Source organism: Arvicanthis niloticus, chromosome 21 (assembly GCF_011762505.2).
Source record: "Arvicanthis niloticus isolate mArvNil1 chromosome 21, mArvNil1.pat.X, whole genome shotgun sequence".
Lineage (NCBI taxonomy): Eukaryota > Metazoa > Chordata > Mammalia > Rodentia > Muridae > Arvicanthis > Arvicanthis niloticus.
In genome coordinates this window covers 21257586-21272767 of record NC_047678.1, presented here as the reverse complement: position 1 = coordinate 21272767, position 15182 = coordinate 21257586, and the positions used below count along the sequence as shown (strand labels likewise).

General features: G+C 37.7%; 1 protein-coding gene across 4 annotated transcripts in view; it reads right to left on the bottom strand.

Annotated features, from left to right (window-relative positions):
* Positions 1 to 1384: 1384 nt before the first annotated feature.
* The window catches only part of Stag1 (STAG1 cohesin complex component), a 328230-nt gene continuing 314432 nt past the window's right edge, over positions 1385 to 15182 (bottom strand). The window contains exons 29-34 of one of the 4 annotated variants that reach the window (XM_034483824.2): positions 11857 to 12062; positions 7917 to 8091; positions 6104 to 6214; positions 5488 to 5602; positions 3509 to 3589; positions 1385 to 3420 (exon numbers count right to left, since the gene is read on the bottom strand). In XM_034483824.2, the coding sequence (XP_034339715.1) occupies positions 3397 to 3420; positions 3509 to 3589; positions 5488 to 5602; positions 6104 to 6214; positions 7917 to 8091; positions 11857 to 12062 (712 nt within the window). In that variant the 3' untranslated portion in view covers positions 1385 to 3396. The remainder of the gene's footprint in view (positions 3421 to 3508; positions 3590 to 5487; positions 5603 to 6103; positions 6215 to 7916; positions 8092 to 11856; positions 12063 to 15182) is intronic. The other 3 variants (XM_076917690.1, XM_076917692.1, XM_076917691.1) reach the window with 3 other exon arrangements.

Sequence of the window (15182 nt, the reverse complement as noted above, 5' to 3'; positions counted from 1 at the left end):
TGTATGTGAGTACACTGTAGCTGTCTTCAGACACACCAGAAGAGGGCATTGGGTCCCATTGCAGATGGTTGTGAGCCACCATGTGCTTGCTCAGCATTGAACTCAGGACCTCTGGAAGACCAGTCAGTGCTCTTAACTGCTGAGCCATCTCTCCAACCCTTCTTCATCAATCTTAAGAGTCAAAAACTGAATATAGAAATCTTGATTGGCAACTACTTTCAAGTTTTGAAAAACAATTAGTTCATGCTTTCTTGGTTTTTAGGATTTCTGTTACAGTCTAATGTGATGGGTTTGCCTTTACAAGTAAATATGCATTTTCCTTTTTTTGGGCTGGTTTTAATAGCGTCTCTTTGTTCTGTAGTTATGGCATTTTAATTTATGTTGTGGAACATAATCTTCTGCAATACTGATTACTTGGAGTTAATGCTGCTTGTATTTCAAGATTCACTCTGTAGATCCAGGAAATTTTTTGCTGTAGTTTCACTGAATATTTTCTATGCTTTTCATCTCTGCTCTCTTGCATTTCATGGATCTTCAGTTTTAGACCCAGCTTTAGTGATGAGTCTGGCACAACATATACTGTTCCCTCAATGATGGGACTCTTACCTGGGTGCCAGAACAGAGTGACAAAGTATTCAGGTCACAGCTCAGATTTACAAGCTTGTCCCAAATGAAAATTATATGTGGATCTAGACAGAGAAACCCCGTCTTGAAAAAAAAAACAAATGAACAACTACATGTAGAGAAAAACATGTTTAAATGTAGATCCATTTCTTGGTTGCCCTGTTAATTTACCTGTTTCCCATGTCTTTATGTTTTCTGCATTGGCAATTGGGCTAGTTAATGACAAAGGATATGGTCAAGCCATAAACAGGGTGGACTGTGACTTTGCTTCAGTAAGGCATTGCAATAATAGTAAAACAAACCTTCATGTCTGCTGAAATGTAGAATCTTGGAAATTGCCAAAAGGCTACTGCTATGAACACATTATCTTGGGTGGGGGTGGGGGTAAAGGCTGTTCTGAAAGGCCTAATCCAAAACCGCTTTTAAGAGGTCCTGGCCTCATCATTAAAGGGAAATCTGAGGAATTAAAGAAAACTTGTGAGCAATTCTTAATTTTTTCCCCCTTAAACATAAAACATTACAGTCAGGAACAGTAGTAAATGCATTTACTTCCAACACTTGGGAAGCAGAGGAGGTGGCTCTGTGAGTTTGAGTCCAGCCTGTTGAAAAATGAGACCTTGTCTCAAACAAAACAAATAAAACCCACCAAAACTACTATCATTTAACAAATGATCTGAAGGAACAAACTCTCAAGGGCAGCAGAAAGAAAACTGTCTATAATCCTTGGCCAAGAGCAGCGACAAGATGACCACCACAAGGCTGATTTTGAATAGTTTATTAAAGGAAAGGTGAAGCATCAGTTTCAAATTGTACAAAAAGGAAAAAAAAACCCATTATATTGCAAATGTACAATTTACAGAATTACTAGCAAAACCAATCAAGGAGACACTGAAAATACAAAAATTTGATTGACTTCAAACTGAACTTGGAAACCCACTGGAGTAGAGATTAAGCCGCCTTTGTTGTTGCATGGTAGTCTGTTGTAACCCTTAAATCAGCATGTGTTGTTCACAGGAGACTGTCAGGCAAAGGATTATCTGTGCTTATTCCAGGGCTCCTCAAAGCTGGGTCCCTGGCCAAGAACTATAGTGAGGCAGGGCTGAGGTGTACTGTCCATTCATTCATTCCTGCCCCTTGAGTTCCAGTGAAGCCCACATTTCTAGAAGAGAGCGAGGCCCCAGATGTCTTAACTGGAGCCTAGGACTTGCTGAGTTAGTAGGTAAAACATTTTTGGTGACCAAGATTTTTTTCTTTTTTTTTTTTTTAATCTCTGAACTGTACAAATGTTGAGAAAAATCTTGTCTACTAAAAGGATGAATAAAATCATGTTTAATTTCCCACACAAAAGATAATCATAGAGTTCATATACTTTTAAAAAATGTTCTTCATTTTTGGTAAAAAGGGAAAGCCTCTCAATTCTGTTGTAGCTATTTTAAAAACCAGCCCAGAATCAGCTGTGGACAGACTGGTTTGGAAATTTGGAAGCCTAAACTAAAATCAGGAAAAAGCTACATGGACTTTTAAAACAATAGCAAGTCATAAAAGTAAGTTGATTGTAACTCTAAGCCACTGAAGACTGTCCCGAGGATCCAGAATTTCTTTCTCCAAAAGAATTTTTCTTAATATGCACACTTAACACTGAAATGTAGCTGTATTTCAGGGTAAGCTTAGAATGCTTCCCTCTAAGCACAGACTTCTATGCAGCACATACATCTATGATTGATAAACAATTTCACAAAATTAGCGGGTTGAGGGGATACTGAGTGCATGGAAAGAAGACAGTTACGTTACACATCTTAAAATTATGTCTGAATGGCAAAGAAAAATTTCATGATTCTAAGAAAACGGAAGTCTGTGTAACATGACTTTGGCAGGGCATGAAACAAGTGTTAATAACAGTGAGACCGATAACTTGAGAACCATTTTTGTTTTACTGAGAATACTTTATTTGCTGGTAGAAGTTGCTAAAAATGCACAGAACAAAGACCAATAGAAAATGCACTGTATTTGAATCTCACTATTCTATAGAAAATGAACGGTGTACAGCGTCTGTTGGAAAAATGGCTGCAGGGGCACTTATTTTATGCCCACTTATAAATAAAAATAAACCTTTTTATTCAAGAGTATATAAAATCTGGGGATTCACGTCCATCCACAGAGGGCATGTAGTTTTTGGCAGAGATGCACGATGTTAGAACTCTATTTTAGCTTGTCCATGCTCTGTTCCTTCAATGTCTGCTTTACAAGGTCAACAAAACCCAGCGAGCTCCAAAAACACTCTTCGGCGATTAGAACGAGCTGCTTACTCATAGTTTAATAAAAATGGTTAGCTTTTAAAACATAAAAAGGCAAAATGTTAAAACGGTTTTTAAATTGTACAACAGGAAAATAAAGTTAAAAATATTTTTTTTACTCAATGCTGAATTTTCATAAAACAGGTGTATAACAGTGTTTATTTTGACAGCTGTTTTAAAAATTTAAAATATCTTCCTCCTTTCAGAAAAAACACACACACATCTGTACTGAGATAAGTCCAACATTAGAGTACAAATGATTTTTTTGGTCAGTCTTTCCGAGGTGACATTCACCAACATTTCCATGGGTGACTGACATGCTGCTCTGTCACTGCAAAAGGGACCAACCTTTAATCATTTGATTACAAAACAAATCCGATCACATCAAAAGTGTTTCTTCCCCCATACAAGCTATCACAGTATATAGGCCTCTAGCTCTAAATAATAGAGTTCCAGATTTGTAAATTTTCTTCAGACTTCAGAACATAGGCATTCCAAATCCCTAGAAAAAAAATGAAAAGTACAATTATTTTATATATCCCCAGGGCCAAGAAACTATAAATGAAAGGCAGTAATGATTTGATATTTACTGAATCATCTTCTATGATAGCTGCAGAGTCAAAGAAGTCTGGCCTTAGCTCAGCTCTCTCTCGCCGATTTCTTGATGGGGGCTGAAAAGAGAATCATTTAATTATTGTAACTGTGAGATGAACTGTACATAAACACATAGAAACATTTAAGAGTTAATTTAAAAGGAGAATGAGAATCTGGCTTGTATATAAAGTACAGATTTAAAAAATGCAGTAGTATTTGAATTATCAAAAGACAAAAAGTTTCAATTAGTATGCTTTTTTTGTTTTGTTCTTTTATGTGCCAGGGTCTTACTATGTAGCTTTGGCGGGCCTGAAATTTGCTGTTGTAGACCAAGTTGGCTTCATATTCGAAGAGACCTTTCTACCTCTGCCTATGGAGTGCTGGGATTAAAGGCATGTGCCACTGCTCCTGGCTTACTTTTGAAATGTTGTGCCTGCATGTGGTATGCACCTGAGGAAACTACAAGAGAGTGCCGGTTGGGCCCCCTAGTGCTAGACTCACGGGCAGCTATGAATCATCTGATGTGGGTTATGGGAATTGAACACAGTCCTCTGGAAGGTAAGCAAGACTGCCTAACGGCTTAGCCATTTTGGACTTAAAATACAGAAAATACCTTCTCTTTGAAGATATCAAGTTATTACAAAAATGATGAATTACATGTTGAATATCAGTGAATTTACCAAAGTAGGTAGATGGAATGCTTTTGGGGCAGAAGCAGGGCAGCAAAGTACTATGAAAGGTTCTCAACGTATATTATTAATAGAATAATCCATGTTGCATTATGCCATCTTTGATTTGCATGTTGAAGTGCTTACTCCTAGCATTTCTGAACGGGGGTCTATTTGAATATAGGTCTTCTAAAAGGGTTTAAAGTAGTGAAAACTTTCAATAAAATGGATTCAAATGACTGGTGTTCCTTAGAAGGGTAACTTCTTAGGCAAGGCCATGGAAGACAGTGGGGGAGTCCTTTCTCTCCCCTACCATGTGAGTCTTGGAGATCAAGCTCAACAGCAAGCACTTTTACCTGATGATCCATTTTACCAGCTATAAACACACTGGAAGAAACCAGCCATCGACAAGCCAAGGAGTCCTCAAAATCAGCTGTTTCCTTTGACTTTTGACAATTCAAGCCACTCAAACTGGTATTTGCTATGGCAGCTGTAGCCAGCACTGGGAAAGCAGTGTAATGAGCACTATCTACCAGTCAGCTAGTGCTAACAACTGTCAAATATCCAGTCAGTCTTAGTTCACTGAGTCTATTAGCTGTTTTTCCTTCATGTCATTTCAGCTATAACTACATTTTAGTGTTAAGTATTACCAAGTACAATTTTATTTTTTTACTTCTTTTTTATATTAAAGATTAAATTTGGGGACCTTGAGCATGCTATACATGTACCACTGACCACAGTTCCAACAGTTTATATTGTGAGACAGAATCTCAGTATATTGTTCAGGCTAGTCTTGAACTTGTCTCAAACTCCCATCCCTTCCTAGGTGTTACAGGTGTGTACCAACATGCTGGGCTATGCACTAAAACTGTAAAAACACAGCCCCATGCACTGTTATTTATATAAAAAAAAGTTGATTTGGATCATCTTTAGCTAGTCTATATTCATCTTATCTCAAAGATATTCTTTGTTAACTGAATATACAAGGTCCACATTCTCCATCTGACAGTCACATGCTGGAACACAGTATACACTTCAGGTTCCAACTTAGAATATAAGATGCCAAATACACAAGCTGCGCAAAAGATCAGGGGTGAGTATTTCTGAAAGAATACAAAATCAGCTTCTTTTTCCTAGGATTCAAAATATGACAGCTTAAAAACACCACCTAGTAAGTTCATCCTGATGTCTAATGATGGCCACCACTCCTCGCCTAGGCCTCTCTACAGCAAGAATATAATTTTAAACTCCAATCCCCTTATATACTATAAAAGAAAAACAAATAAACCACCCAGTAAATTCCTTACCAAATCAATAACCATGGTGTCTTCAAATTCTTCATTCATGTCTTCTAGCTGGCTCCGTGATGACATCATCACATCTTCAAAGATGGGCTCAGCATCTTCCTCCATTAGACCCCGACTGTAAAAAAGGTGTTCAGAAAGCTGTTGAGACTTGCCCAGCTTGGAGTCCTAGGTCTTTCTTAGCACACTTTCTAATTATGACCTATAGACTATACAAGTTACACTGAACTCAAATTTAGGATTACACCCAACAAAAGGCGTTCACTCAAATTTTTACTTCAACTTTAAAGAAGTAGAATTCATTTTAATAAGAAAATATTTATATATAAACAGTGAAATATTTAGCTATGTGTCAGTTCCCTCCAAATTTTGCTCAATCATATCTGACTTTTACAAATAGGGAACCCAAGAGACAGGTGTTTAGAACGTGGCCGTGTCTAGGATGCTGGAGAGCGGCAGCACTAGGATATGAATGCAGGGAGCTTCAAGAGCCCGCGTCCTCTGCAGTCATTCTGTGCTGACGAACATATGCAGAACTCATTTACTAAGAAGCAGAGACATCCAAGTGACCAGCACCATGCAGCTGCTCTGTGCTTCTGATACTCAACTGGACACTTACACAGCATGCCTTACTCCAGCTCTCACTTTCATGTAGTTCATTCCTGTTCTGTCCTTCCGATTCAAGTCTTCTAACTTCGGCTGGCCTAACCAAGAGATCTGCATCTGGGGACTGAGAGAATACTATTATTTATTTTGTGCAACAGATAATGTATACACAGAATTAGCCTCATGCTATTGAAACCATGGTTGGCTAGCTAAATCTTCATGTAAAGGAGTAACAAAGTTAATAATAGTAACAAATATCACTAAGACTGCATAAGAAACAGGCTAGGTGCTATTAATCCTTTCACTATGTATTAGCTTTATGCCCCTAATCTCTGTCAAATAAGAGCATTCCCAGACTTCTGATTCAAGCTGCCATGCACTGTGTACATAGCTGGGCAGCAAGGCCCCAAAGAACATATGATGCTGGCTTCTGTATTAAAAAAAAAAAAAAAAAGGTATAACTCACAAGTCCTTATAACACAGTTTCTTAGTGCTATGAAATCAAGTCTTCACCTGTATACTATATTTAAAGGAACATGGGAAACAGCACATATATCCCTCTCCTTCCATTTCATAGGTGATAAAATTTAGTGGTTCCATAGATAAAAATCTGTCACATGAAATTCTAAGAAGCTGTTTTTGTATCTTTTGGGAGGGGACAGTCCATGGCCAATGGGTCTGATACATGGTAGTCAGGACCGTGAGGAGCAGGAAGCAGAGCTAACTGAAGGAGGACAGGAGGCTGCACACAGGGGAAACTCTTGATGCCTATCAGCACTGAGAAACCGAGACTCATCGTTTGACATAGTTTATCTTCTCCGGTTTAAAAGATTCTTTGGTGTAAAAACTGTCTTATAGCTTTACTCAGGGTCTGAAATACTTTTAAAATTGCTTCTACTTTCAACATATTAATTTGCTTAGGTAGGAATTTTATCCATCAGTGAAACTCATGTCATTATCCCACATATATACAGAAATACATGTTAGGAACTCAGAGAACTTTTAAAAAATAACAAAAAGTTAGGTTTTGTTTTTCTTTTGAAGCAAAGTCTCATGTAGCCCAAGCTGGTTTCAAACTCGCTGTATAGCTCAGGTTAGCTTTGAGCTCCTTACTCTACCTCCCAAGTACTGGAACTACAGGTACATGCTACCATGCCTAGCTTAAAGTGAAAATCATTAAATGGATAATAAAGGTGGTACAATCTATTTGAGGCTCCATTACAGACAGCCTAGCAAAACTCTCACAGGCTCTTGTCAAGGAGATAGAATGCACTGTTTTTTTCCAAGTCCCTGAGAAGAAACTCAATAAATATGCAAAATATGCTACTGTTTATTTAAAGGTCTGTGACCTTGTTCCTTTAAGAAAAATATAATTATTAAAGAATTAAGGGCAAAAAAGATACTTTCAGTAGTAATATATGGAACTGGACAAGGAGATGGTATCATTCCTAGCATATACTCACAACATGTCATTTAGTATTAACACTAACTGATATTTTTCTAAGTTTCTTTCCAAAGCCCTCCTAGGTTTAAAATTCATTTTATTCTAACACATTCCTACATTCTCTATAGGTGGAGAAATGACCAATGAGTTTTGAAAGATAAGAAAATTGAGGCTATTTAAATATGAAGCTTGTCCCACTAGATCAAGAAAAGTCTGAATTTTTGAGGAAAAAATGTCCACAGTATTGTTTGCAGACTTTTAATATAATATTTACTCTCCATCTGTGGCTTCATTTTTGCAAGACCTCACCAACAATGTGCTCAGTTTTTCTTAGTTTAACTTTGAGGTTTTATGCCAAGAAAATAAAACTTTTAGTACTTACTTGTGTAAAAAGTCAGGCTCAGAACCATGCTCAGACTCAGGTTCCTGAATCTGCTCTCCCATGGGACGGCTGTTCTCTCTAAGAACAGTGGAGGTGAGCTGTGGGGTTGGCAAGGGTCCAGGAGTTTGAATCATCGTGTCAGTCCTATTTAGCCATGTGTTATCCAGACTTTCATCTGCAAAATTTCAGTTAAAGTCTCAAACTATCAAAGATGGAGCAAACTTTGGTGGAAGTTATGACAGATTTAAAAAGCACAATTCTACAGTTAGACTACCTAGTTTATTTATTTCATTTTTACTATTTTGTTTTTTAAATAGTCTCATATAGCCCAGGCTGGTCTCAAATTCACCATGAAAGAAGGTCCTTGAACCCCTGATCTTCCTGTATCTACTTTGCAAGTGCTGGGCTTTAGTTTTTGTTTTTTGTTTTTTTTTTTTTGAAACCGGTCTCAGCATGTAGCTTAAGCTGGCCTTGAATTCCTGATCTTTCTTTCTGTCTTAGTCTCCAACATGCTGGAATTACAGGCATGAACTGTGCCCAGTGCCTGGCTAGAGCAACCCAGTTCCCTAACTCCCTTGTTTGGCTCTGTATTATATTAATGACTTCTTATAAAGTTCAGTTTTCTTATACCTAAAATGAGGATATTAGTACTTAGCCTCCTAAACTATAGGGACTAAATGAAGTTATTACCTCATCATAGCTATCAAATATCACACTGCCTCCTGTCTCCTTTATCTGTGAGGATTTATGTACCCTAGAAGGTGAAGAGTAAGGTTAGCCAGAGTCCTCAGCAACCTTCCTTTGCTTTCCAATCTACTGCCTGAGCCTACAAGGTGCTCCAGATGGCAGATCTTAAGACGACTGGCTGGCTTTGACAGAGAAATCAGCAAATTCTACTAATACAAGTGGAGACTCATCACAAGAGAAGCTGCCTTTTTTTTTTTTTTTTTTTTTTTTTTTAGGGGGCGGGGGCAGGTCGTATGTGTGGAGACAGAGAAGCTCAGAGTTTCCATGCCATAAAGTCCCCCTGGGGAGCCTGGTTGTTTTATCCAGTTTTTGATTACATTCTCTTTAAGGAGATGGCAATCATTTCTATTTACCTAGAACTTAATTATATCTTATCCTGCACTAGCAGGTGATGTGTCGTGTTTTCCCGCCTTCTGAGGCTGCTTTGTAAAGACTGGAGCAGGCAAACATTATTTGCTTAAGCCATCCTGACAAAATAATGCATAATGTATCAGTTTTACCTATAAAACTATTCTAATGAGATTTAAAATGATTCAGAAATACTTTAATCAAAAGTATATGAATCCCCTTGTTTTTTTTCTCTTGCTCTTGAGTCTGTCTCACAAGATGTGTCTTCTAGGTTCATTTACCAAAACACTTCTATCTCCCAGTGTTTCTTAGGTTTTTATAAGAATATAAAATAGATACATGTGCACACTCTGGACCGGCTCTTTTGTTCCTAAAAATATTGATTTACTGTTTGGTTAAGGTCATTCTACTGATAGTCACTTCTGAATATCTTAACAAATACATGTTTAATCACCCACTCACACTAAGCTTTTGTTCTCTAGCACACAATGTTTTTATGGTCAAAGACTGGTATTACGTAGTTTCTTAAGCTGGTAAAGAGCATGTTAACTCTCTATTTCATGTCCTCTCCAAATGTGGCTGCTTCTATATCAAATCACTCTGGAGAGAACTGAGCAAGCTGAACTCTAACTGCCTGTGCCTGTCCTGTCTCCTCAGTTGCACCAAGCTCTTTTTATTTATTTATTCTTAGCTGCTGCCTTTAGCCCAGTGCTTGTGGAGATCCTCAGTGAAGACTTAATGACCTCAGAAGCTTGCTCTCCCTGAATCCAACTGCTAATCTTTTAAAGATTCTTCAGTGAAAACAGTTCTTAAAATGAGTAACCTTCATCTTTAACTCCAACAAGTAAAACTGCCATTGAAGGACTTTAGCTGCACAACCTGATAATTTCAAATAAACCCATAGCTTTATAATTTAACAGTCACCCAAGTGGTTACCTAGTCCATATATATATCCTATAGTCTTAAAAACACTAGTTTTGACAGTTTATTAGTGAATTATATATGATAATTTAAATTCTGTAAGGCTTACTTTTTCCTTTGTCAAATCTGCGTAACAGTGTGGAACTAAACTGATTAATATCACATTTACAAATGATAAAATACATGAAAAACAGGGGCTGGAGAGATGGCTCAGTGGTTGGGAGCATTGTGTTCCAGAGGGCATGGGTTCCATTTCCAGCACCCACATGGCAGACAGCTCACAACTGTTTTTAACTCCAATTTTAAGGGGGGGGGGGTCTAATATCTGCAAACATAAACATACACACACACACACACACACACACACACACACACGTAAAACACTAATGAACACAAAAATAAGTCATTACAAATTAAACAACAACATCCAAAAGCCCAAACCAAACCAAAATAAAATGCATCAAAAACATGTGGTAAAGAATTTAGTACATGTTGGCTAGTAAGATTATAGTTGAGAAACATGTGAAAGGGAAAAACATGTTGTAGACATGGAGCACCCACAGAGGTGCGTGTGTGTGTGTATACACATATGAATGAGACTGAAAGTATCAAAGCTGAACTATGAAAGGACATCTCAAAGCATGTTGAGACTTGGTTAAACTTTAACATTAACAATGTTTAGTCTGACTAGCACTAAAGTATTACATGGGATTTTGGGAACATCCTAAAAATAGCAGCTAATGTTTACTGGATGCTACTTATAGGCCAAATACTGTGCTTGGTGACATGTGTGTACTGTGTTCTATTAGGAGTACCTCACTTAGTATACATGGATACACTATATACTCTCATCATCTTTTACTTTAGTAGTTATTAAAACTCAGAGAGGGTTAAACTTTCATGTTCAGATGTCACATGGCTAACAATGAGAAAACTGAGTTTCAAATAGGAAACTGATTTTGCTTTCTGTGAACAGTCAGTATCTTCTCCAATAAGGAAAGGCACATTGGTTTTAGATTATAATTAAGTGTGCCATGGAGTTCAGCAAACCTCTGGTGAGTTACTTTTCTTTAGGCAGCAGGGGTGCAGTTCTGAGGAGGAAGTTGTGAGAACTCATTAGGAGGAGCACAGGGGGAGGCAGAGGCTATGTAAGAAACAAGCATGTTTACTCTGAAGCAGCCCTTGGTAAGTTCCGGAGAAACACTCCAACAGTGCAAGTTTAGTCTTTTTTTTTTTCTTTTAAATGTTGATCAGATTTTCATATTAATTAAGTTCCTATTCCCTAGTGTCTAGGAAGCTATATTATAATCAGATTTGGCCGCCACTGTCTTGTGGCATAAAGATAAATTACTTAACCAATGACAGAATTGTAAAGGTAATTTAGAGTGTATAATTTGTGGCAGAGGCTTACTCTAAGATTACCAATAATCCTCTACTAGTAAGATATACTGGGGTAGGTGAGAGGGGAGAGGAAACTAACTCATGTAGCTCAGGCTGGCCTCAAATGTGTTAAGTAGCTCAGAATGGCCCTGAACTCCGTATCTGAGTCTCAAGTGCTGGGACTGTAAGCATATACCACCACACTCAGCTTAAGATGAATTGTGTTTTATTTTTTGTTTTCTAAACTTTACCTTGCATATTTTAAAGAGTATTTTAATATAATACTGACTCTCTTATTTTTAAAATTTAATGTGTTAGGGTGACATAGAGATCTTTATAGGTCTGTATAGCTGCTTCATTTTTTTTTTTTGTTTCTTCTGTATTCTGTTTCATTAAGTTTCTTTTCTGCCTCACTCTGTATATCCAACCAATGTCCTTTTCAGTTGGTAGCAAATATATAATGACATCATGTTCCACATCATCTTGTTTCAATAAATCACTTGCTGCTTTTATCTCTGTAAGCCAGGCATACTGGAGGACTTACCTTCTACTCGCTTTCTGTGTAGTGGGGGTCTTCCTTTCTTACTCCTCACTGAGGAAGTCTTACTGCTGCTACTTCCACTGTTCACAGACATTCTGTCGTCTTCACCCCCAGTGACTAATGAATTTCTATACGAGATGAGTGGAAGCCATACATCCTCCCTCCTTTCCATCATCTGCTCAGTGAGGAATTTTTCAAGATACGAATGACTGCAAACACAGAGAGCAGCAGTGACTTTCATGTCAGCACTGTAAGTGTCAATTACAGTTTTGCTTTACACTCTTCCAGTTCTTTCAAAGGTGGGGGGGGTATGCTAGTAAGGGTGCATGTGTGAGCATGTATATTTATCTGCTTTAAATATTAATTTATGTATATATATGTGTGTGTGTGTGTGTATACACACATACCCCACACAAAAATATACAAAGTTTGCCTCAAAAAGATAGTGAGTTTCTTTAAAAGTCTTCAAACGAGGTCAGGATTTTAGGAAAGAGTGAGGAATTTGGCGTATCCTTTTCCTAGCACAACAACTTTTCAACTGGGAAAAATTGTAAGATAATAAGTAATTTAACATCTATAAATTGTCCTAAGGGGATATGACAAACAGAAAACTATTTATCCAGGGACATCTAAAGTCTTCAAGTCACACTTTTCTTTCCTCTGCTTTTACCTACCAGTATGGTTTTGTTTTGTGGAAACTGCTCTAAGATGGTGGGGTATTTAATGGGACCAGGCAAAGATGGCTCTTGAACCATGGCTTTAGAGGTAGGCCTGTGAGTGTAGCAATGTAAGACCTTTCATGTCTGTGCTTCCATTGTCACTTAGATTTGGCTCTCCTGCAGCCTTTGAAAGGGGGTCTATGCTAGGAAGGGTGCTTTACTCTGCCTAGCTCTGGTCATGCAGCAGTTGCATTGGGCCAATCTAAGGTTTAGCAGATTCTCACACCAGGCATACAACCAAAGAAAGAAGTCTACATGTTCAAGTCAAGTCATAAAGACATCATAAATGTTTAAATTCCAGGACATGGAATTTAAGAGAAAGAAAATCACAAACTTTATCAAAGAATTCAAGAAACTTAGAGGAGTTCAGACTTAACAAGAAAGACTTCATTAAACTCAGAGAAGATAACAAAAAAAAAATTGTGGTCCAAGAAAATACAAATACACTGTTAAATGAAATGATGAAGATTATTTAGGATTTGGAAACTCAATTCAATAAAGAAATAAAAACTGAAATAAACACAAGCTGAAATGAGGCTAGAATTGACAAATTCCACATTCCAGTTAGAAGATGGACCATAAGCATGTGAAGATAAAGCAGAGACTCTAGACTACCATGACCAAAGAATATGAAAACTTAAAAAAAAAAAAAATTGGAAAGGAACATGTTGGAAAACACCATCAGAAGGCCAAATCTTTGAATTATAGGGATAAATGAGGGAGTAGAATGCCAGGACAATGGCACAGACCATATCTTTAACAAGATCATAGAATAAAACTCCCAAACTAAACAAAGACATATCTATATACAAATACATACACAGAAACCCAACTAGACAAGACTAGAAAAACAAGTCTCTAAAGGCATATCATAGTTAAAATGTTAAATATACAGAATGAATAAAAAATGCTCAGTGCTACACAACAAAACACAGGATACACATAAGAAAAACCTCATAAGAATAATAGCTGTTCTCAATAGAAACTCTGAAAGCCACAATAGGCTCAAGTTCTAAAAGACTGCAACTGTCGACCATACCCTAAAAAACTATCTGCTACAGTTGAAGAAGAAAAAATACTCCATGATTATTAATATCCAACAAAGAAATACTAAACAGTATGGTGGAAGTAACACTTGGAGTTGAAGAGAGGAATGAGCGCAGCTAAGAGATTCTAGAGAAAAACAGAAGATGTCACTAATGACATACAAAAGATGCCCTACACCACAAACAGCAAAGAACTCGACAACAGTGTTACTCACATGCTGGTATAACTGACATCTGTCTCAATGAATGTGAGGCCCCTTCAGCAGGAGGAAAATCATGCTGGTCCTAGAACTCTAATCAACTCTTAGTGAAGTCATAGATCTTAGAAGATAATTTACTACCACCCCTTTGCTAGACCAGCATGATTCCTTAACTACATTCCCAATCTTATCCTTATGTTCACAAATAAGTATGGCTATCACACCTCATGCAAAGAACCACCTCTGTACAACAGAGACCATTACAGAAAACTAACACTGGATATAATGTAAAGACAACAGATTGTGGGGAACCCAGCCCCAGTAGAGACACCTGAAGCACAGCTTTTGCATCCATGGCTCAGAAAACCTATTGGACAATGGAGGAAAAAGATAAGAACCAGAATAGCAGGAAGCTTGTTGTAAGTCTGTTTTTCTTAGAAATGGCTGCATACACAAGACCTGGACAATGACAAACCACTGGATATGCTAATGCAGAAAGAAATTTCATGGGGTTCTTCTATGCCTAGACAAAAAACTATAGGCAACTAAAGGCTGCCAAGAGAGGGGAAATTAACCTTTCTCAGGAATGAGCCTCTTAAATGGTTATCCAATACAAAGAAGTCATCCCTGAAATCATATATATGCATATATATGTGTATACACACACATTCACAACAAATGGACTCAGCAAGTTGTAGTTTTGTGGAGTGTGCACTCTCTACTAATAATCACAAACACAGGTAATAGTAATAAAGAAAAAAGCTATCACTTTGAAGGGGATGTAGGAAGACGTTAGGGTGAGAGATATGAGGAGTGATATAATTAGATTTTAATTAAAATGTAAAAATAAAATTATGTACTAATACTATAAACATGTTTATGTTATCCACATGAACATACTCATTAAAACAAAGAAAAAATGGGGGTTTAGTGGTTAAGAGTATTGGCTGCTCTTCCAGAGGACTTGGGTTTGATTCTCAGCACCCACATGGTGGTTCACAAGCATCAGTAACTCCAGTTCCAGTGAACCTGACACCCTCTTCTGGCTGCCACAGGGACATTATGCACAGATATACATGTAGGCAAAATATGTACATAACACAATAATTAAAAAAACAATGACAAAATCTGAACTATTGGGGTGGTGAGGGTGTTGGGCAATGAAACAGGGACACGGAGGGAGGCAGGAAAAAGGATCAGCAGCAGTGGCTGTGAGAGCAGCAGTTCAGATGAAGCCAAGTGAACAGAAGAGCCCACAGGGCTCAGATGGTGAAGTGTGTGCCTAAGCATACATGAAGCTCTGCACTGGATCCCCCACACTCAACAAATGGCACAACAGCACAAGCCTGTAACAGCAACACTCA